The following is a 24,162-nucleotide window of genomic DNA, read 5'->3' as shown; positions in this document are numbered from 1 at the left end:
ATTAGAAATCCTCATTCTCTGCAACCCAGTGGAAACAGCAGTGACGGCCATTGAAGTCTGCAATGTGTGTTGCTTAGCAAACGCCTTAAATCAAGCAGACTTAAACCCACACGGTCGAGCACCCTCCTGGGCCCACGTGTGTGCTCCCGGGCAGGAGAGCAGGCAGAGGTGGCACTTTGGGCACACATTCCTAGGGACAGCGCAGGTGACTCACCGAAGGTGGCCGCGGGTACGTGTCATATGGGGGCGGGGGGCTGTCCTGCTTCGGTGTTGACGGAGTGTCAGCTTCCTCCTTGTCACTCTCGCTCCAGTAATCTACGAGTTACGTAAGGATCGGGTCAAAAACTGCCAACACATCTTGATGCATCTTTGTATCAGAGACCTGCTTTCACAAAAGCAACTGGAAATTCCTCCTTTGGTACTATCGGCAGTGAAATACCAGAAAGCTGATGCTGTCATTGTTAGCTGCTTGTAACTTGGAATTGTCTTAATCTAAAAAGGCAAATTTCTAAACATTATGGAGTATCCTAAACCTAATGTCCCATTACTAAGCTACTGGACAACAACCTGCAAATGAGCCACAAATTTAACTCTTGTGATATCTTAGAAATGCAAGTGGCATACAGAATACTCTTAATACTCAAGTATCAGACTTTCAAATATTTATACATCCACAAAAATAATTACGATTGGACATGTATTGGCTGAAAAATACTGACTTTTTTTTTGAACAGAAATGATTAAAAATATAGCTTTGCTAAAGTCTTGTGGACTGCAAATAACATCAACATATGTATTTAACCAACTGACAAATCAAAAAGGTAGGGGTTATTGCACATATGAATGTGCTACTTTTCTACCCATTTTCTCCATTATATTCTACCAATCAGGTTTTTCAATTCAATTTGTAATAAAAAAACCAGCTGTATTTAAGGCAAAACAGAAAAAATTTATATCATATATCTGCTTCATAAAACAGCTGCTGCCCTGTTATCCACGCAAGAACACAACAGTGATATGGTAAGGAAAAATATGACAATGATATTTAAGAACAGAGTTCAAAAAGGAGGATGAGAAAGCATAAAGGACACAGATTTTGTGGGCTAAGTTTAATGGGCTACAATGTTTCAGTTTTCAGAAAATAAAGTCTTGGCCAAGCTTATTTCAAAGGGGAAATCACATAGACGAATATACTATGGGAATTTATATTTATTCTGTTACAAATATTTTTTGAAGCAGAACAGCATCTAACTAAAAGGACACTGAACCTTAATATTCCCTACAAAAAAATCCTACTTAATTGCTGACTCAGTTCAAGACAGACAACTCTTAACATTTTTGCACATTGTAAGACTTAATGCAAACATTTCTGCTGTCACTTTGCTTCTGACTGCATTACCTTACAGTATTTGGGTAAATAACTGCACAACAGGACACGATAGCTCAGACTACGCACAGATCAATCACAAGCAATTTTCACTTCACCTCAAGTGTTCAACAAAGTGCATAATTTACTACTCTCTCTGATGGATAAGGAAAAAAAGATTGATTGCTGCTTCACAAATGATTTAAACTAAAAATCTGAGCTGGCACAACATGTAATTTTGTCTTTAATGGTTTTTTTGTTACGATTACTGTATTGTATGATCAATGATCTACCATATTTAATCTTATTCAAGACTTAAAACATAAACTTACCTTTAAACCACACCATCTTGAAACAGGAGTCTCTATAGTTTTGTATTTTTTAAATTTTAGTATTGACAGAGACAGCTTTATTTATCTATTTATTTTTTCCACACAATAGCAATTCTTTTTACTCCGAGCCTTTTGATTTGTTTCCCGCAAGCTTATGGCTGAGACATTTTATTTAAACAGTATAATAAATAAGTTGCATAAATACAGTTTTTATGACAACAAAATAAAAAAATTCCTAACAGTTATGTCTCTAGACATCTGCAAATAATTATTATCTGGTGACTGAAAGACTAAATCACTGAAAACTCTTTTTCTAAATAAATCCTAGTTTTAAGAAAGCTTGTTCCCAAGACTTAAAATACTTGAAAATATTGGCATATAGGCGGGTTTGTTCCTATTACAGCAAAGCCTAATGGTGCAACGTGTGGTGAGAGACCTGTCAGAACTGCATTGTTAAGTGACATTTCTGCAGACCTGGAGCTCCACTGTTTATTCTGCAAGCAAAATTTAGCAGTCTCAGTGCAGGTTCCAATTTTGGCTAAAACTACAAAGGTTTTCTTGCTGTCAAATCCACATACAAGAAAACACTGTACGATGAAACTTTTGCACACCTTATCTCAGGGGATATTCAGCAGGGAATTCTGTTGGCAGCTTATGGCTTGTCTTGAATATTTCTGCAGCAAGAGGGATCAATTTTCAGACAAAATGTATGAGAATGGATTCCCACTAATTTTTATAAAAGCTCTGCTTTTGGCAACTGACTCATTAGAGTCCATCTAAAACATGTATGATGCTCTGAAACAGTTGCTGTATTTCTCTCTGTAGATTTGTCCAATTCGGTGATGGACAAACTCTATGCATCAGGCATATCTTGAAAGTTTTCTCAATGACTAATAGACTAAATGTATTATATATAAACCAACACTGACCTGCCATTTCCCAAATAATTATACTCTATTTATATAAACTAGGGATTTTTTCCCTCTGATTTATATGACTGGAAAGTATATAACTTCTCCATCCATGGAAGTCCCTTGATGTATTGCTAGCATGCATTGTATTTCATATGAAAAGTTGAAGGTATTTTTATAAAACTGTTCTGTACAGAATGTAACATTTTATTCAGCAGTACACCCACAATTCAGTGATTCGTGCATCTCTGAAGCTCTTGAAATATATTTATGCACTTTGGATTCAGAACCATTCAACTCTTAATTGAGACAGATTTGACAACTCCTGTTGAATTGTTTCAGAGGTATTATAAAGCTCTGCTGCAAAGGGCTGAACCACACAGAAATAAAAGACCTTTTGTCAAATCAAATATGCAGATGACAATTGGTACAGTCACTGAATATAGAAAATTCCAGCTTCACAGTTTCTATAACTGCAGAAATGCTTGAAGTGATGGAGAGGTTTTACTTTGCTAACTTCGTGCCTCTGCTAATTAGGGACACTACTGAGCTGTGTAAGAGCCCTTGGGCCGGGAGTGGAGGAAAATCACCAGAGGCATTAAAACTGTGCAGGGCAGCGAGGGGGGAATGTGACACTGCCTCCCACACTAAACACTGCTCAGAAACACAAAGAGGGTACAGTTCTACCTACCTGCCTATAACAAATCAACATGAGTGAACGGTGTTAGAGTGGTAATAAAGAACTCTGTCAGTGCCTGGGATATAATTTCCATAGTCAGTGAAGTTTCACTGATTATCTTCAATAGGGAGACATTCTAATAATAAGCTACATAAGGCCTGAATGCACATCATCTCATGTCTAGCTGGATCATCTGCTATTTTATTACTCAGTGATTTCTTAGTAGCAAAAATATTTCTCCACGTCCATCTGGATTTTGAAAGGTGTATCATGTGTAATTGTGCATTTGGACAGCATTAGCATAACATACACCTTTTCACTTACTGTCCCACATGGCATTGTAATTCTAGTGCCAACCTACTGTCAATAAAACCCGTAATTTGGCTTTGAATGCCAAAACAGAGGAATTCCTCGTGGACTCTGAGGTTCAGTTTGCTCACAGCCTCTTCAAGCAGTGACAGCAGATGGTACACAGGTTCTTTCAAACAGGTTGTTGTAGTGCTGCTTAGGAAATATGGGTTTCCAAACTGATTTCCAGGTCAGGTGAGGCACTGAGAACATGATTTAAGAATACTGAGCATGGTGCTGCTACCCTGGGCTGTGGGAATGCAGAGGGCCTGGTGTCAAAAATGACATGAGTTTTTTGGGCCAAACCCCAAATTCTTTCTCATGAAGGCTTCAGAGCCACAGAATTAAAAACTGGGATTTTGACTGAGTGGGAAACAGGCAGACAGCCATCTGGATAAGCTCTGGATCATCACGACCACTGCAATTTTCTGGTGCCTGCTGTTGGGAACATATGTTAAAAAGAGCATGAATTCAAAAGCAATCTACTTGCCAAAGCAGATACTTGGACAGGAACCCTTCTGTGCATCCATGTCACTGGCAATTCTAAGAAACAACCTCCACAACACAACTGGACTGACCCCTTTTTTTTTTCTGTCTGCAAACACAGTTTCTATTGCAACAGTTCAAAGCAAAGCAACACATTATTTTATATATGCTGCTTTTTTTAACCCATGAAATATTAGGCATAAAAAATAAACATGTAAAATGCTGTAACCCTACAACTCCAAGTGAAATGCCAACACAGGGCTGTAGCACACACTGCAATATAGTAAAACCAGCAGAAATCACAAAATTTAAGCGGCCTTAAAATTAAAGCCCTTAGGGCAAATCCAGTTATCTCAACAGGCTTTAGAAAAATGGTTTTGTTCCCAAGACCAATTTCATGCACTCCTGCCCTCTGTGAATTCAAACACCAAATGCAATGTCTGAAATATCTTTTTAGCCTCCAGATTCTTAACTTTCTTCTGATAAGGGGCACATTCCTTAGTACCACATAGTGGAGCTTCCTGGTAGTATATCTGCCTTTTCAGCTGTCTTTTGGAGCCTTCTCAGAAACAGAGATCTTCTGCAGATCAGTCTGAAGGAGTTAATCAAAACTCCTGACAGAGAAGGAATTCTCTAAAGCAATAACAGCAATACCCATATGTGATTTGCTTTCAGATGACAAGAATGAGGCCTGATACACAGCAGGGAAAAGAGAACAGATGAACTTGTGATAAGCGCTGACAGAAGGAACCAAAATAACAACACGTTACCTTGCTCTTGTTTGATCCTCTCTCTTTCTGCATAGCCAGCAGCAAGCATGTTAATTCTGTTGAGCCATCTGAAATAATATTAAAAAAAAGCAGTGATACTGATCCAGCCTCTTAATTTTTGTGTGCATTTCTAGCAGAAACAAAGCTAGAAGCATCTGAAGGAGATTAAGGACTATGTTATATTTCATATCAGACAGCTGTTCTCTTTGATACTCTTATTCAGGGTATCTCCAAAGATCTATGATTTTGCCGTTGAACAAACTGTTTTCACAGCAAGGATTTTATTTCAAATGGAAAACCATGTACGATGTCAAACATCTGTAAAAAAAGGATTTAGAGATAATCAAAGAGCTGTTAAGTCTGCTGCTCACAGATATGCCATCACACAAATACTCCTGCTGTTCTGATTTCTTAAGAATAAATACCACTTTTCAGAGATTTAAGCAATATTTTAAGGCTGGAATTGGCAACTTAGCAGAGGAACAGAGCAGAAAACAGCAGTAAAAAGAACAGGTTCACTCCCAAACAGACATTGTGGTTTAATGATGCCATTATGTTTTAGAGCTTACCTACAGTGCTGTGTACAAAGAGAAGGAGGCATATCACAATTCACTTTTGTGTTTGTGTCAGAGAAGTGCAGGGAGAAAGATAGCTGCTTCAATGCAATTCACATCTAAGGCTTTAATTTCAATTCAGCCTTGAAAAGGTGATTCCATAAATTGCACAAATTAAAAAAAAACCAAACCCAAACAAAACCATATAAAGAACCCCAGCCCAAACACACAAAAAAACCCACAAAACAAAACACCCCACCCCAAAAAAACCCAAAACCAACCAACCAACCAAACAAAAACAAAAAAACCCCAAACCCAAATGAGCTATTTCTGCTCTCTTCTAGTAGGGCTGTCACTACCAAACATACACTGAACTATCTGTAGCAGGGCAGTTTCAACCTGTGCTCTTCCCCCATGGGGCTCTCAGTGTATTCATTAGCCAAATGCTTACACTGAATCAGGTCCTTCATCAACGAGGCTTTAAAGCACCATGGCAATCTCCCATGTTGTCCATTCCATGGTAAACCTGGAATTACTTGCTCCAGTCATCTCCTAGTCAGGATTTGACAGGCCTGGTTTGCCAACCTACTGGCTTGCAATTAAACTGCTCGGGTATACAGAAAGACAACTCCAGTCAGGTTTGTGTTTTCCTCAGGAGCGGGAAACCCCCAGTTCACAAACCTATGCCTGATGGGTTTTGTTTGCATACTGCATGCACAGAAACAGGATGCTTTTCTCAGCAGAGGACACACCTTTGTAATGACACCTGCATGCCTGTGTTGAAGACACTGCAGTGCAGGGCAAGCATCAAATCAAAATACAGCTGCTTTCCTAGAAATTGACTCTTGTCATCATGGAGTCAGAGAACTATAGAATGCTTAGGCTGGAAGGTTAACAGTCTTCTAGTTACATATCCCTCTGGCAGGGGCAGGGACACTTTCCACTGACTGTCACTGTCCTTCCAAAAACTGTGACCACATTTTTGATCTGTAAAGCAGGTTAATGGTCCATAAATCATTGTACATTGGGAAGAAAGTTAGGGATTTACTCCTAAAGTGACTGCAGAATACTTCACGCTACCACACAATCAAAATTTCTGCCAAAAGAATAGGGAAGCTGAAGAGGACACTTGAAGTTTGAGTTGTAACTATCAGGAAGTGCCATACAGCTGTAAAAACAAGCCGCACGCAGGAAAAGAAATCCAACAAACCTCAGCTCAGACAATGATATTACATATTCAAAGCCAAAAGATGCCCCATAACAAAGCTGTCTTTTAGGCTCATATTCTTGATATGTGAAGACTTCCTTTGGGGAATAAATCTCAGCTGCCAGCTAAGCCAGTTCTGCCAGCCCAAAACAGAGGCACAGAGGCAGAGACCTCACCCAAAGCACTCCAGCCCTGTGCTGCAGAGGGACCAACAAAGGCCACGGTCTTGTTTGTGTCCAAAAGGTAAAGCAACACAAGATGACAAGCATCTGCTCTGTCAAATGGCATGGCAGACAGTGGGGATGGTGCTTTGCTTGCCTCTCACCTTTCAGGATTTCACGCTCCCAGTTCAACTCCTGGTTTACCACCCTCTCACCTGCACTGCCAGCAGGGAACAGCCACCTATGAACCACTGGATATGGCTGCTGACCACAAAGCATTAGACAATACAGCTATAAAGGTTCTCCTGTCCTTCATTCTGTCCTAAACATGAGATAGCATTTCCTGGTAAGAGCGCTTATTAGTGAGGTAACCAATTAATGAACACTTAACTGACAGTCAATTGATGCTGCTTACAGAGATGACAGAGGACTGTTTCCAGGAAAAGCGCAATCTAATGAGAGGCCAGGAAATGGGTACCATTCCCTCAGTCTTGAGAGAGAGAGCAGACTGACTTCACTTTTAATGGATTTCTGCAGGTCATGATCTGTGTTGAGGTTTGGACTATGACCTGCAGTGCCTGTGGGGTGAACCAGAAGGCACTGATCTGGTTATAAACTGTGAACAACCACAGCTTTTGAGTAGTTTGCCAGTATGGAAGCTAAAGGCACGATATTGACTTCTTCTGCATATTTTTTGATATGTGGCTGCTAAAGCTTCTTCAGATATGGTTAGGCAATTAATATTATTTCAATAATGCATGGCCAGAGTTCTGGCTCACTGAAGTTAGAATTGTATGAGAAATCCAATACACTGGACGGCTGCCCTAATATGTGAGCTTCTGTGAGATGTTTACAGCTCTGACTGAATTCTCCCACAGCTTCTTGATGTAAACATCTTGTTTTTCCGCATTTCTTTCTGATGATAGTCAACTGATGGACTTCTAGCCTAACCAGTGGGATGGAGAGGTGGTAGCCTTGTTCTCCAATCCCTGGTCATTCTTCAAAACCTATAAAAGCGAGGTCTTTGTAAATAATAAAGGCTTTCCTTCTTCAGCCTTCATTTTGTGGAGTCAAATCTGTGAGTATTTACTCGTGTCCACTGTCAACACAGGACTTCTGTCAAAAGGGAAACGTACAGATCTCCTGCAGAATGGAAGAGGAGTAATACATGCCTGGATTACAATCCACTGGGGACAGAAGTTCCCACCATACAGCCACACAAATGTTTCTTAATATGCATATTAATGGATACAAAGCCCTAGGATACGGGAAGATTTATATCTTTCTTCCCTTCAGTGAGTGTATCCTGGTAGGCACTGTAACCTTTGGATGGCAAGAGGCCAGGAAAATATTGCTTCTTTACAGCAAATGCAGCTTCAATTTTCTTGTGAGAATTATAAGATCTGTTTTCTAGGTATGACAATAAATACAGTGTCACTGGTAACTGCAGTAGTCATTCAGGTTTCCTTTTTTTTTTTTTTTTTTTTTTTTTTTTAAGAACAGCACATTCATTTCTTGTCAGTATTTAATTAAAACAGTTTTATGACACATAGAATGGGATTAAAACCCTCTGACTCTGCAGACCTGCTATTTCTGTAAGGAAGGATGTAAAATACTCTCACTCTCACAGACTAGTAGGAAACAAAATAAGATTTCTCTATCTTATCTCACGTTCAGGTAGATGCAATACTTTTAGTCAAAGTAGGGTGTCAAATTCTCCTTAATCATAAAACTCAAGGCTATAGGATGAACTTGCTGTATGGAAATATGGATACCTTAGAGTATCTGTGAGTACCTGAATGCAGTTTTACCAAGTGAAGAGAATAACCATGAATTTCCAAGCAACACATTTTCATGACTTACAATAGAAAACAGTACTTTGCATCTGTACAGGATAGTCTGTCCTTCTCTCATGAAAAAAGCATGCTCATAGGTAAAAAGAACGTTTTGCTGGCATGACCACAAAAACCAAAGGGACTTCAGACACCACAGCAGCAAAGTTCAGTGATTATAGCTCTCCAGACTCCTTACCAGCACGATGGTGTGGCACAGTCATAAAAGTAGTAAGAAAATTTGAACAGTGACAGAGTTACCTGAGATTAAAATACCCATTTTATGTGAGTAGATACACACAAACAAAAACTTCAGAGCTGGCAAACATTTTTATATATAAACAACTGAATCATTTTATACAAGGGATGAAGGAATTGAATCATTTTGAATTTTCAGTCAGTCTATGTAATAGCCATTTTCTACTGTTGTTTCTTCCGCTTTAAGTATAAATAAAACTGAAATGACTGCCTGATACATAACCAGAACCTATGTCAGAAACTTGACAAAAAAAAAAGAACATAAAACAATCAAAAGAGTATTAATTTAGCTTCATAATTTCATTGTGTTTTACTTCATCTAGGCTTCAAAATGCTTTTAGACAGGAAGTATTTTATTAGCCATGCGTTTGAAAGACTATTTCTCAGTCACTTTTTTCCAATCTATTAACTGAATATTTGTGGAAGTGAACTAATTTTTCTAAAACATTAAACAAAGAGCAAAAATAAAATTCTTTGGTGAGACTCTGATGGCAACTCAAATTGAATTCCAAGTAATTCCATAGACCTTGACAGAGTTTGAATTTATATGTGCATTACTGAAATCAAAACTTTGTCAAGCTCATTCTAAAGGAATTAATAAGCACTAATTTCAAAATTATGATGAAAGGACTATTTGTGGTGGGAAGATAAAAATCTTTTAATGCCTGGGTTTTACACCGCACAATATGTTTTTAAAATATTGCTGCATATTTGCTGCTGCTTTCTAATTACTGAACAAATATATCAATTTCTATCCTTAAAAAGAAGGTGCTTTGTCATACAGAGTGAGAAACTGCTGACAGAAATGATTTAGCTACTGCTGCTGTTCAGGATATGTTGTATATAGACCATGCCATTATTCAGTTCGCTGTGCAGCAAACTGCATTTTGAGTGACTGGCTTGACAGAATTATCAAAGAAAGGCAAGCCTAAAATTTCACAAACAAATAAAAAGCTTTTAAGTTTTCTAACTGAGAAGAGACTTTTAAAGCGAGCCTCAGTCATGCACATATTTCTGAAAAACCTTAACACACAGCTACTTCTAAAGAAAAGCTGGCATAGTATAGTATCAGCATGCCTTCCCATCCAAATATTATCAGTAATGAACTGGAAGTATCCTGAAGGTGCTCTGCCAGGTAGCTGAATCTAGGCACACACAGGAGAGATTAAACCATGACCATAGGACTTATTAAGTTTTATTGATTCAGTTTTAGCTCTTTTTTCCTCTGCTTTAAAAATAACTTTGGTCAATGATGATATCAGCAGACATTATCTAAGATAGAAAACTTCTCAGGTTGTGAGAATCAATAATAGATTTTTGTTTGTGTCCTCTGTCATTTGATGAAAATGGTATATTATTTTGAACTTAATTAATTTCAGTTTACATTGTGAGAAAAATGAAATAAACCTCCTAATATTTGAATAAACATGGGATTCATGTTCTAATTTACCATTCAAATGAATTAAGAAGAATTGTGTTTATTTTGTGCTGAAGTCTCAATCATTTTTCTGAAAAATTGCACAAGTGGCCAAGAATAGATATAGTAAAATTCACTACTCAAAGAACTAAGACTTAAGTCCTTGTTCTTTTTTGAAGTGCTGAAATTTTCCCTATCAAATCCAATACAACCAAAATTTCACATACAAAATTCATGGAAGTAGAGAGAATCTGCAAAATTCATTACTTGTAAGCCCCACTCCTTTTTTAAGATTGGCATAAAAAAACAGTGACTGCTTTAAATCTTTCTCCAACTTCTTATTTCCTCCAGGGCAAGAAACAGACTCCCAGAGGAAGCATCACATGTGTTTGGGAGGATGTAAGGAAGCAGAGTTGGAGATACCTCACCTTTGCAGGTGCCACACAATTCCAGAAAGCTGGAATTCTGAAATTGTGGCTGGATGTTGTTTCACAAACTTTATTTCTTTTTAGAAACATGGAATCATGTTTCTAAATATTTCAAACCTTTGTCTCAAAAAGGAGGTTATTTTTGCATGAACTGAATAATTAACATAGGAAGCCAGTCAGAAACAATGTTACTCTGCACCTATTTTCTCAGCAATTAAACTTATCTTTTTAGAGTAACAAGTAATTCATTATTCCTGTGTTATTAGTAGCTTCCAGAAGTGTCACATTTAAGGAATGGGTCCTTGAACTTTGCTAGATTTCCTTACCTGTTCATATCATCTAGATGTTCAGCAGCAAAATAAAAACTTTTGATCTTAGGATGGCAGGCTTTGAATGCACTGTAGAGGAAAAACATAATTAAAAAATGTAATGGCACAACTCTTTTTAATTTTTCCAAAATGTAAGATCACATGGTCACCAAGGAATGAGATGAGTTCATATTTCTGAGTTGCTGCATGCCCCCAAACAGTGTATGAACATACAACTTTTAGGATTGTGCCAGGTTTCACCAAGTAAAGTGCTCTTCAACTACCCTTCTAAATAATCCTTGATCCATATGTGCATAAATAATTGTTCAACCATCACCTGCAGTGTGCTGTATGTGGATAAAGTTCATCAGTTAAGAATATCATTTTATGGATCAGGTATTTTTGCTGATATGCATATAGCTGTCAATTTTTTCTGAACAGAAAACTGATTAAACAATTAATTCAACACAAAACTAAAATTCTCAATCCTTGTGATTTCTCATGTCCTAATGACTTTGACATTACCTTTAGCTCTAATAACTGTATTTTGAGCAGGAAAATGTGATGTGCTGATTGACTTCTGAAAAGCTGTCATAAATCAACAGCGTGTTCATGAGGTCATCCTAAGCAATGGGCAATTACATCTCATCTTTCCTTTCCACCAAAGTAATCAATATGACTGGGCTGAGAGAATTACTGCATTTCATACATAATATAAAATAAATTACAAGAAAGAATCTTTTAACTATGTTGGATAAAGATTTATGGTGAAGTACCTGAAGACCCGGCAAATGCATTTGAAATAAAGAATAATTTACAGTGGAGAATAATCTGAAGCATTTTGAGAATAATCTGAAGCTGTCTCTTAAGAACAAAAAATGTAACAGTCCCAAAGAAAATAAGGAAAACTGCAAACATGACGAGCATCACCACCATTTTTCTGAGACATAATGGATTTTATACACACACACACACAAATATAGTAATTCTCACTCTCTCATCAATTGTGTCTCAGAAAAATGGTAATGATGTTGTTCATGCCTATCATGCTTGCAATTTTCAATATACGTGTCTGTGTGCACACAGATGTACACACATCTATGTTTTAGAAATCAGGCAAATGAAATTGATAACAGGATAGTTACTGCTACAGAAGGTAACATAATATTGGGGCTGAACGGATTCCCCTAACACATGACAACACAACAGTGTTATGCAAGTCAAAGCAGATGTACAGCAACATCTGCTCAGTTAAGAAAGACATCATCAAGTTACTGAGACCTAAAACTGGACTTCTTAAAACTGCTGCAGCATCTGTCTTCTGGATTCTTAGAGAGTTTTTCCTCTTTATCTGCCACCCACGCTAAGAATCTTAATAACCATGTTTTATGTGTTGCTATTCAGCAGACACCAAATCAAGCAGAACCAAACCAATTTAAGCAGGGTGCAATTCTGAAAAATGAGTTGACTCTATGCTGCTGCCCCGACAAAAAAGAAACAATGAAGCACTTTAGCCATGTGGCCGAAGGACACAGGACAACAGGCTCAAGTTAATGCATTTTTTTTTTTTTTTTTAAATGCAGTTTTTATCTTCTGCCCTTTGAGACCACCTTTAAGTGTAGAGTTCATCCTAAAGAGAGATACAGATCAACTGATACAAGGTTGGTCACTTCTGCAGAACGGTAAGTACTACAAGTCATACCATTTTTCATTTGAAAATGATGTTTTGCACAAATTTCAGCAATTCCAGTCTTGCTCAAAAGATAGTACAAGTTCATTAGAAGGCAAGGCCAAAAAGATTTTGAACAATAATTACTCAAAATATCTCTGTGGGAGCATGCACCTGTCACATTGCTACATGTACTTGAATTTATCTAAATAAATAGTGGATTTGTGCAATGGCACAAATCTGGATAGGAGCATAAACAGGTGAGAAGATATGTTCTTTGAGATCTTGAGGTCATATAATAAAAATCCACCAAATCACTGTCATCCTCTTTTTTTTTTTCTCTGCCTCAGGACTTAAATAATGTCTCAGCAAAATTTGAGATGATGCTAACTTATTTGGAATTACATTAAATATTGATGCCTGGCCATGAACTTGGGGCCTTTCTTATTTGGATGGTCTCTGTATTATGCTTAAAGCTCTTTATTGAGTATAAAGCACACAAACACACTCCAACCCTCAACAAACAAATAAAAAAAATAGCAACCCCAAACAGAAAGCAAAACAAAAACCCCAGGAAAACTAAGGAAACAAAGGGACAGAAGCAGCCAAGCAGTCTTCCTGCTCGTAATTCATTTTGGTCCAGTCAAGCACTGTGGTCCATGATGAAGTGAAAAAATAGCCTTCTTTGGGCAAGATGGCACACACAACACAAAAAATTAATTTGTTTTTTGTTGTATGAGCTTATTCTGTGATACAACCTCATGACAACAGTGACCAAGTCCATTGTCTCCCTGTTTTAAGGGAAAATCTAGTCCTTTGCACTTTATTTATTGTATCATTGCATTATTTTTAAGCATGCTTACTATTTCTTGCGGCATTCACTGGCTCTGTCAATTTTAAATTCAGGTAGACTGATGAATCCTTCTGCTTTTTCATCCTGCAAAGATAGTTCCAGATATTACTGTAGCTACAGTGTTGCCAAAAAAACCCCCACCATGCTGAAAACTTACAAATATTTTCACCTGCTTGTTTCTTACAAAAGGAATACTAATGCCTGCTCTGCTCTGCCAAACCTCATACAGAAGTCACTGGGACTTTTGCCAAAGCAGCAAGATTGATCCCTTGGTGAAAAATGTAGTTTTAAATACCCACTTTTCTGAAACAATTTCACAGCTGAACCAACAGTTGAAAATATACAAAATGACCAAATGTATTCAGTCAATTAGTTATTGTAATGAGTTAATTTTGGGGGAAAATGGACTAATTAGTAAGGAAAAATGCAACCTAGTGGAAGAAACAGAGAAAAAAAGTTATTTCAGCGGGTGTTGTTTATCATTTTTATGTATCATAGCTAAGAGACATGATATGTCTTTAGCTACTTTCATCCCTCTACAACACTCAGAATGTATCTGACCTTCCTCCTCTCTCCTCTGAAGATTTACACAGTTTATTTTATCAGCTATGCAATCTCCCTTGACTTTTCACAGTTTGAAAGCATTATTTATGTTAAGCTACTATTACATCAATAACACAGACTCTGTTATTTAACTGCTCATAACTTTGCATGCAAAATTAATACAGGATCATAGAAATTAAACTGGAAAACACACAAACATATCTGAAGGAATTCCATGAATATACATATTTTCCTAAGAGTTTAAGTGGCTATTTACACCACATATGCAGTCCATATGATTATATGCCTTCTTAAAAATAAGTAAAAGGCACAAATCAGCATGTAAAACTGGAGCTGGAGTCATTATGTGGAAGGTACAGGCTTGTAACTGGTTCTGCATTAGCAGGTATTTTAAAATCAAAAAGACACTGTTTAGAATAATCTTGCTACTTCTTTTTTGAGTGGTTGCCTAGAGAAACAGAGTTTTGCCAAGAGCAGTGTTGGCTTGTCTGTTCACCCACCACTGAGGCACCCCCTACCAGCCTTTAAGTCTACTGGCGATGACAGACACTGTGCTGAGGGAGCTGAAGTCTCAAAAACAACGGAAACTCAGAAAATCCCAGGGAAACTTGGGATAGGGCGGGAGACAAAGGTGCTGAGAACAACTGCCTTTCATACAGGGAAGTATGGCACAGAGGTTCCACAGAGGTCCTTGGACCCGGCTGCTGACCACTCACTGCACTTGTAAGCATCAATTACTGCCCTGATGAAAACCTTGTAGTAGCCAGGGGAGGGAAAATGGAGAGGAGGGAGTTAGAGTTACTGATCTGAAGTTTGGGATCCATGCACAAATGGAATGAGTCTAAGAAAACAGGCTTCGAGAAGTCTGGCCATGGGAGAACTTGCTTTCCGTTTACTCAGGGAGAAATTGGGGATTACTTTGCAAAGGTTATGTACAAATGCTTGCTGTGATTAAAAGAACAAGTCCAGGACAGAGTGCATGCAGAGGTTAACAACGGTTTTATCTCAGCATATTTACTGATGAGTCTAATAGGATTAAAAGTCAAGGTATCCTAACACTGGCAAAAACCTTTGTAGCTAAAGCTGATATAATAAATTGTACCAATGCAGAAAACGTTGCATAATCAAAACTGTACACAACTCAGCTGGGATGCTCCTGTGCTTTTAAGTTCAGCATATATGAGCACTGGAATCATATCAAAAGCTACAAAGAAGAAACAACAGGCGAACAGAACTGAGGAAACAGAACACTCTTCCTTAATTGCCTAGCAGAGATAAACAAGGAACACCAAACAGCACAACATTAAAGTTTACACTCCTATGACTAACAACTAGTCCTTGAATGACAGGATTAAATAATTACCTTTTTGCTTTCAAGAGTTCGAGGATAAATTTACTCTAAACTGGTGTCATAAGGACACAGAAAACTGTGCTATTTCTTCATGTAGTAAAAGGTGAATTGGAAGGAACAAATATCTCAAAACCTTCATGGTAATTTTTTCAGGCAGTTAATATTAATTTCAGTATGATTATTTGGGTTAATAAAGTTATTAACATATATAAGCACTGAAAGCATTGTTTTCCCACCAGATCCTGACTACACAAAGCACTACACAAAGTATTTGTTGAGACAATGAGTACAGATGTTTACCTCTTCATTAATATACCAATACAGAGACGTGTCCTTCAGGACAAACCAGTACTTTTTCCATTTTTGGGAGAAATAACTCTTGGCATCTTTCTTTTTCCAAAGCCAGCCTTCACAGTCCCCTCGACCAAGATCTTTACATGAGATTCGTCTTTTGCTTTTACCAGCAATAGGAGCTGAAAATGAAAACGGGGTGATGTGAAAGCATTTGATTTGTCCACTAAATCAACAAGACACCTAGTCAGAAAGCACTGTAGATTTAAGAAAATCAGTTAAAATTTTCAGCCTCAAATTGCCATGAAAAATTATTACAAGCATTCTATTTTGACCATAAAGCTTATGCGCACCACCATAAGTTAAAAGCCAAAGCAAATCAAACCAAACCACGTTCAGAATTTCAGAGCTCATTTTCTATGGATAAGACCAAAAAAAAAAAAGAAAAAACAGACCAAAAAAAAGCAACACAGAAAGAGAAGACAGAAGACTCTATAGAGAAAAGAAAGGGAAGATATTTAAAAATCAGAAAAAATGCTCATTTTTAATTTTCAACAGATCATTATTTCACTTTAGAATAAAGCACACAACAAATAAATTCATGTTCTTCCCTCTTGGTTACCAAATATAACTCTTTAAGTACTTCACAGGTGTTCACAAACCTCTCTTTGCAGCTCTTTTTGAAACGAAACAGTTCCTAAGGCCTTTGTACTTCAAAATCAAAGGAGGAAAATTTACTGTGATATAAATTACCTGAGAGTGTAGGTAATGAGCAAGTGCTGCAGTGAGGCATTACCTGAACACAGCTGGAAAAACCAACCCTGGCCCCAAAGAGGCTAGAGTCTAAGTACTCAAAAAAAAAAAAAAAAAAAAAAAGTAGATACATGAAGGTAGAGGAGCATTAGGAAACTCTGAGACATCAGTAATGGACTAATACATTCTCAACATGATCAAATGAACTGAACATTTTATTGAAGCTAACAAGTTATAGTTCCTCACATACTGCAAGACCATAAAATTAATCTTGGCAATTCCCTTCCTACCCATATATGAAAACGAATTTATTTTTTACCTTTGTTCTTCTTTTTACTTTTCTGCTGTAGAGAAGACTGCTGAAATGTCTACAAAAAAATGAAAATGGAAGAAGTGAAAATGCAATGTTTATATTCAACCACATACTTATAATGAAAAAAAAAAGTTATGTGAAATCATATCAGGTAACACTGGCCACGAGACATTTAGGCCTAAGAAAAAAGGTAATTTTAGTTCACCTGTTCATAAGATTGTAAAGCAAAAGCACACTGTGGAACACCTCAAAACAGATCACCAATGAGGTTGCCAAACCAACTGTAGTTTCTGTCCAAAATGGTCACTCTCCTCTTGTTCTGTTAATAAAGAAGGAATGTCTCTCTGTTTACAATGATAATGAAGCTACACAGCCCACGTGTTTTTAATGTATACACTAAATAAAGTATTCTTGACATCTATATGTAAATATGCAAAATAACACACTGGCTAATGCAGGTGTGGAAGTATTCATAAAATGGTCATTAGACCATCAGACAATTTTCTCAGAACCAGGCCTAGTATTCTGAAAGACACCAGTATATTCTGCTAAATCACAACTGAGAAAAAATCTCCCAAATAAAAAGTCAGAACTAGAATTTCATTTTCTCACCAGGTTTTAAGTGGAAGTATTTCCCTCCAGCTGATCCACTTCCATAAACCAACCCACTCCCTTGACAATGAGACAGGATGCAAATTGCTCCTTTATTTAAGATCTGAACTTATTAATATCAATAAATATCAACCCTTTCTGTTTAAAAACTTTGACTCAGATAAGCGTAATCCCCAATGAACTAAAAAAAAATTCTGTAAATAATCAGCCAAAATTTTAAGACGTGATTTCACTTGTCTGAATTTTAGTTTTCTAGGATGGCAGACAAATGTATCAGCATTAAAACTAAGAAAAGGCTACATTAGAGTGTCTGAGTATTAAAACTTCCTGTTTCAGCTTGCCAGGAATCAATACAGAAGTCAATACTTTTGTGCCACTTGGTAAAAATAAATCTAAGCAAAAGCACTGACAGCTCTGCAATCCCAAATCCTGTTCCTAGTAGGTAAGCCAAACCCTCACCCTAGTTTACAAGACTAGGTTCAATTCAAAGAGCAGCTTTGGTTTTGCACATGGCACTTAGCGCTATGGCTTGACGTGATATTGTTTGGTCAAATGTTGGACTTGATGATCTGGGGAGTTCTTTTCCAACCTTAATGACTATTCTAATTTTCTCCTCCCTGCTTCCCACCCCTGTGAGCTCACGTGCAGCAGACTCAGCTTCAAAGGGATCTCTTGCCTCACAGCTGAGAGATTTTCATGAAGCAAAAACTAACATGCCCATGGGGAAAAATTACCAGCAAGACAATAATTAAATGTAATTAAAAAATTTAACTGACTTGCTAGACGCGCTGATCCCGCGGAGACCATATCTGAGAAAAACTACCGCACTACACTGCTACTTCAGTGGGTCAAAGTAGGCCTCCACTGGGAACTGAAGAAGGGTCCCACTCATTTCCTTTCCCTGGCTCTTTGTCCTTTTTCTTCTGCTACTGGTACCAATTAAATCAGCACCAGCTCTCAACAAAGCAAGACAGCAACACCACCCCACTTAAATCACACAAAATATTTCAACCTGCAAAGGACTAGAAGAGATCTTAATGACCCAGGAATAACAGTGTCTGAGCAGAAGTGTGTAAATAACTCCCTCTGAAAATCTTAATTCAAAGTGGATGAAAAAATACACACACATACAAATCCAAAGCTTTAGCGCTTCTCAGTTCACAACTCAGACAATTTCATTCTGCTGTTTGCCTTTTCTGCACTATTATTTTCACAGTGTCAAAACAAAAAAGGAAAATTTCTGCTCCATGTTCTTACAAGCGATTCTGAGAGCAGATGAGAACAATATGAAAAACCTACTCTTTAGATGTTTTGTCTGTAAATTGAACTTGCAAACCTCAGTTCACACCTCTTAACTTCTGAGTCAGTTTTTAGGAAGAAAGGGTAATGAAGGGGTATCAGTTTTTAACAGGAAGAAACCATGTAATTTACATGCCTAACCATTTTTCCATACATTATGTTATATTGCAAAATAGAAAGGTTTTATTAAATTCAGTTTTTATTCTAAATTAGCTCGCTGAATTAAATCATAATTAAGGACAGATACTACAGCTGAGTGAAGTTACTGGGAACTATTTCAACTGCAGTGACTTTAACTAACCCTTCAGATTATTTTACAGACTTTAGGCTTCAAGTTAGTTGACCCTTTGCAAAAAAACACCACCGTCTTTTTTCTTAACTCAGAAAATGTGTAAGTAATATAAAATATGGAATTAGAAAACAACCACAACAAACAAACAAACAAACAAACAAAAAGAGCATGAAATCTAAAAATGCTTCTTTTATTGCTTTTTTAGGAACTCACTGAATGCAATCTACAGCCTCTTACCAGCTGTAAGATAATGCTTAGTGCCATTTTCTCAGTGGTGTCAGGAGGACATGTCCTTCCTCTTGATCAGAGCAAGGCTTGCTTTGCAGCCAACACTGGATCCTGTTCTTCTGGGTCATCTCTAGTCTAGATAAACTATCTCCAAAGAGGTAGATTCCACATCTTCTTTAAGCAACCTGTCCTAATGTTGGCCACCATAATGTTTCCCCTGTTACAGCTTAATCACATTATGTGGCAAATATCGACATAATATAACTACTACTTCTAAATTCCATGAACTCTAAAAACATGGATTTACACCAAAGAAAGAAATTTAGTTGTACTAATACAAACTTGCTGTAAGACACTGTTTAATCACTCGCCCACAGCCAGATCCAATATATGTTCACTGCATTTTGATTCTGATACACCTTGAGGTTTGAGTAACTGCTTTCATAAATATCATGTCCCAGTTTCCAAGAATCCATCTCTTCTACTAATTATGAGAGCAAGCAGGAAATACAGATGAACTAGAAAGCAGCATTCCATATTAAAGAAAGTTGTCAGTAACTCAAAATAATGAGAAAAATGGAAACAAGACGGACACTGAAAAGATTAGATGAGAACCTTAAGACAAGTGGAAATTGGCACTCCTGAAGAAAATTTGAAACTGTTTAATCATATTCTGAATTATATGCTTTCCAGTCACCCAAAATACAACTAGAAAAACTTTCTATTACCCAAAAGCAAGGTGTCACTTGATGTGTAACACATATCAAAATCCCTTTGAATACACTAAGACTCAGTGAGTTTTTTAGACACAATGATTTTCTCCTATATTATGTGATCTTTGCGCTTGTTCTGTTTAATGATACACCTAGACTAAGCCCTTAGAAAAATGCATCTCTAAGGAGAATATCAAAGAAACATTTAACGTGTGTATAAGACTGCCGTTCCTATTACAAGCCTCAAAGGACATGTATTTTAAGAGGAATAAAACACCATTTATTAAAGGGTTTTTTCTGTGTTTCTGGTTTGATGTTTTGGTTCTTGTGTTTGGGGTTTTTTTTTTTGTTGTTTTGGTTTTTTGTTTGTTTGTTTGTTCTGTTTGTTTGTTTTTTGGGGGTGGGTTGGGATTGTTTTTTTGGTTTTTTTTTTTTTTTTTTTTTTTTTTTTTTTTTTTTTTTTTTTTTTTTTGTCTGTTTGTTTTTTTCTTACAAAGGTTCTAGCATGCATCTAACCCTACCTTTCTGAGGTCTTAGCTGCAAATTCCATTAGCCAATGGAGATTTCATTGTGCAGGGAAGAGCCATAACAGCTCCTCTCTTCCTGTGACTGTTCATTATCAGACTTGCTGTGTGGGTTGTATTTACTTTAACAGTCTTCAAAATGATTGACAGAATTCCAAAAGGCCAGCAGACTGCACTCCTGTAAAGAGCAAATGCTGTAAAGAGCATCCCCAAGGGCAAGCCTTTCGGGATGATAGCACAGCAATGCAGCTATCTTGTAAAAAACTTGAAGATGGAGGCCCATACCAACCAAAAAGATCACCACTAGCCTGTAACTGTACTTGCTCTTTAGCAAGAGAATAATCCCATATAGGTGGTGTAATCAATGCTATCTGCATGCACACAATTGCAAATGAGCATCTTTGTATGTATAACATAACATTTTCAAGATATGGGACTACCATATTTTTGTCTCATTCTCAGAATTATCCAGGTTTCTTTCAGGGAGAAAGTATTTATTATTCGTTAGTCCTGTTACTGCTCTATAGGGAAACAAGATTGAAAGTAAATCATTAATGTTACGAAACCAGAACATGACTTTATTATTAACTTATTTAGTAGTAATTTCATAGCTCTCTATTTGAAAAAAAAAAAAAGTATTTAAATGAAAGTGTGAAATTATTTAAGTTTCAATGAATTTTTTTCATGCCAAATAGGAAACTTAATAAACTGATCTTTCAATACTAATATTAAATTGGAGTGAAACTGCTATCAGAAGAGGAGAATGTTTGATAAAACTGTTATGATGAAAATTCAAAAACTTCTATTCCAATTGATAGCTGAAATAAAAGTAGAAAAAAACCAGACTGGCTATCAAAACAATAAATTTGAGAAAATTAGTTATTTTGACAAACTTCAGGAGTCTGAGGACGATGTCTAAAGATTTGAGATTAAGCTGTTCCTTAGAGCTTCTCTAAGATCTAATATAAATTAGATCTGTGACCAAAAGAAAGTTACATCCATGTCCAAAACAGAAATACATTCTAATAGTTATATAAACTTCTTCATGGTTACAGAATTTGTAGGTCTACCAAAAAAAGACCACAATTGAAGATTCTCTGAAGGAACAGATTGGCCATAGTACTAAATTGGACAGCTCCTAAAATTCTCATTCAAGGGGTTTTTTGTTTCTCCACTGTTCTTCAGGGATTTTTTCACTCATTTAAAAAAAGCTGGAAGAGAGAACCAGGTTATGGAAAAAATAATATCCAATCCTTCTACCCAAATTCAAGCTCAGTCTGATTGGAAGGAAAAATGGCACATATCTTTATAGCTTTATTTAGAGCTCAGGTCAAATCCAGTTTTTCTCAAGCTGCACGTTTAGACACTAAGGAACTTTTTACAGGCAGGCAATTCCCCTCTGTCACTGTAAGATAGCTTTCTCTGGTTTCAGAAGGGTAGATTGTAACACATCTTATTACTGGAACTTTCTGCTACAGATGGAAAAGATAGTATCTGAGAAAAGAAATGAAATCTGGTTTTGCCAATTATATCATTGATCTCTCACTTTGAGAGATCTCAGTACTTTGAGAACACTGGCAATGCTCTATTTTCACAGTTCTGATATAACACATACACATTTCTCTGGATTTGGTGTGTTGAGATCCAAAATTTCCGAGCTAAAAGAAGAATGAAAAGGGGGGAAAATGCAAACCTATTTAGATACAATGTCACACTCTACATCAGTATTAACATCTCATGCTTAAGGGTATTCGCAACACAAGGTTTTGCCAAAATCTTTTTTTGTTTACCACCTTGTTTAGTCTCCATTAAGAGCTTATAGCAGACAGGACTAATTATTTTTTACGGATATTTGTGGAAAATAAAAGTTTTCAAAGACTCCGTTGCAAAGACATGATGAGGGAAGACCTCTGTGAGATCAGAAAGTTTGAAACCTCCTGCCAATCAGCACCAGATTTTCATTCTTGCATTTTGTCAATGACCACAAGGAGAAAGAAACATTATGTAAGCGCCTTAAGAGATTTTACTGTAAAAAAAAAAGGCTGAGATATTGAAGCTGCCAACTTTTTATCTGTGTCTGAGGTGAGCAATGGCTGTGTGAGCTGCGCAGGATGGTCTCCTTATCACATAGTCTACAAGGGTTGATAATATCAAAGATGTCTATCCTTTTCATACAACTGCTCCTATGTCTGCTTATCCAAGAAGAATAGGCTAGCTAAGGGCAGAAGTCTGAAATGTGATAGCAAGCACAGCTTTTCTGCTCAGGGATTCTAATTCATTCTCCCATTTCTATATGTTGTCTTATCATTTGGGGGAGGTCTGTGGCAAATGTTACAATAGCTGGATACAACTTTGCAGTTGTAGAAGCTGTGAAAATATTTTGTGTGAAGTTGTTAGCATAAGGAATGCAAAAATAAAATAATTTTTTAGATCTTTAGGCTATTTGGAAAAATAATAAACAGTGGAGCTGCTTTCCACCATCAGGGAAAGGTTTTCCTTCCTAACCATTAAGCCAGAGAACTCTTTAACTGAAATACCAAGCAGTAAAACTCCTAGACAACATTAACTTGAAATGGGAGTTCTCATATTCCCCCAGTCTTTTTGACTGACATAACAAGGACTGCAGCAGTGTCATAGCTGCCTGAAGCAAATGAGAATAAAAAGTTAAACTAGACAAGTGCTGTTCATTAGAATAATTTATTCTGAGATCATTCTTCTGCTCTACATCTACTTTGAAATATGTAATTTTGGTACCTCCCACACTACTTTTCATTGACAGTAAGAAATCTAGGAGAGAAATGGAGGATTCAAAAATCCTCCTGTATGTATCCTTTAATGTAGAAAGTCCAAGATGCATCAGTTGCTCCATCACTGTGTGTTTCAAATGCACCCATTTAAGAAGGAAAATAGAAACTAGACTATCACCTGTTAGAGAACAGTATTTAACTCTTTTTTTTTTTTTTTTTTTTTTTTTTTTTTTTTTTTTTTTTTTTTTTTTATTTCTACTTCCCATCAGTTCCCAGTTTAACTTCCTACTGAGGAGAATGGACCAGTCAGAAAAACCACTAAACAACTGAGGCAGGAAATCAGCCCTGGAGATCATTTTATCCAGCCTCGTTGCTCAAAGCAGACTTGAGAAGGCTGTTCAGGGCTGGGTCCAGCTGGGTTTTTAGTAGCTCCAAGACGGAGACTCCACTAACTCCACGGGCAACCTGTTCCAGTTAAATCATCTTCACAGTAAAAGTATCTTTTTCTTATGTTTTTATGGAATTTCCTGTATTTCAATTTTTGTCCATTGCCTTCTGTCCTTTCACAGTCTCTGAGACAAGTCACCTCAAAAGCATATGAGAAGCCTCGTGGACACTTGTGCCCTGCTGCTATGCCTCTCCAGCAGATACCGAACCCTGCAACTACCTCCAGGAAAAATCTTGGTTTGCTTAGAAAATTTCTGTGTTATTCATAGGGAAGGTAGGTTTTCCTCTTATGGTTATCTAAACATTAAAACAAGACTATCCAAGCAGATTTAAGAAACTTATTCTTGATCTATTACCGGATTAGAGACGTGGCACAACATGTGGCACAACATGGAGCCAGTCTTGGACCTTCTCAGAAGAAAACAAACTGCTATAAAACAGAAGTCACC

The 24,162-nt window shown here is 37.0% G+C and overlaps 1 protein-coding gene across 8 annotated transcripts in view; it reads right to left on the bottom strand.

The window, feature by feature from the left end:
- The window catches only part of CNKSR2 (connector enhancer of kinase suppressor of Ras 2), a 204,830-nt gene that overhangs the window by 41,057 nt on the left and 139,611 nt on the right, over positions 1-24,162 (bottom strand). For all 8 annotated transcript variants that reach the window (XM_040055339.2, XM_040055341.2, XM_040055342.2 and 5 more), the window contains 6 exons: positions 16,858-16,906; positions 15,795-15,967; positions 13,590-13,663; positions 11,076-11,147; positions 4,893-4,960; positions 215-315 (listed from right to left, as the gene is read on the bottom strand). In XM_040055339.2, the coding sequence (XP_039911273.1) occupies positions 215-315; positions 4,893-4,960; positions 11,076-11,147; positions 13,590-13,663; positions 15,795-15,967; positions 16,858-16,906 (537 nt within the window). The remainder of the gene's footprint in view (positions 1-214; positions 316-4,892; positions 4,961-11,075; positions 11,148-13,589; positions 13,664-15,794; positions 15,968-16,857; positions 16,907-24,162) is intronic.

Source organism: Hirundo rustica, chromosome 2, assembly GCF_015227805.2.
Source record: "Hirundo rustica isolate bHirRus1 chromosome 2, bHirRus1.pri.v3, whole genome shotgun sequence".
Lineage (NCBI taxonomy): Eukaryota > Metazoa > Chordata > Aves > Passeriformes > Hirundinidae > Hirundo > Hirundo rustica.
This window is presented reverse-complemented; position numbering and strand designations above follow the sequence as displayed.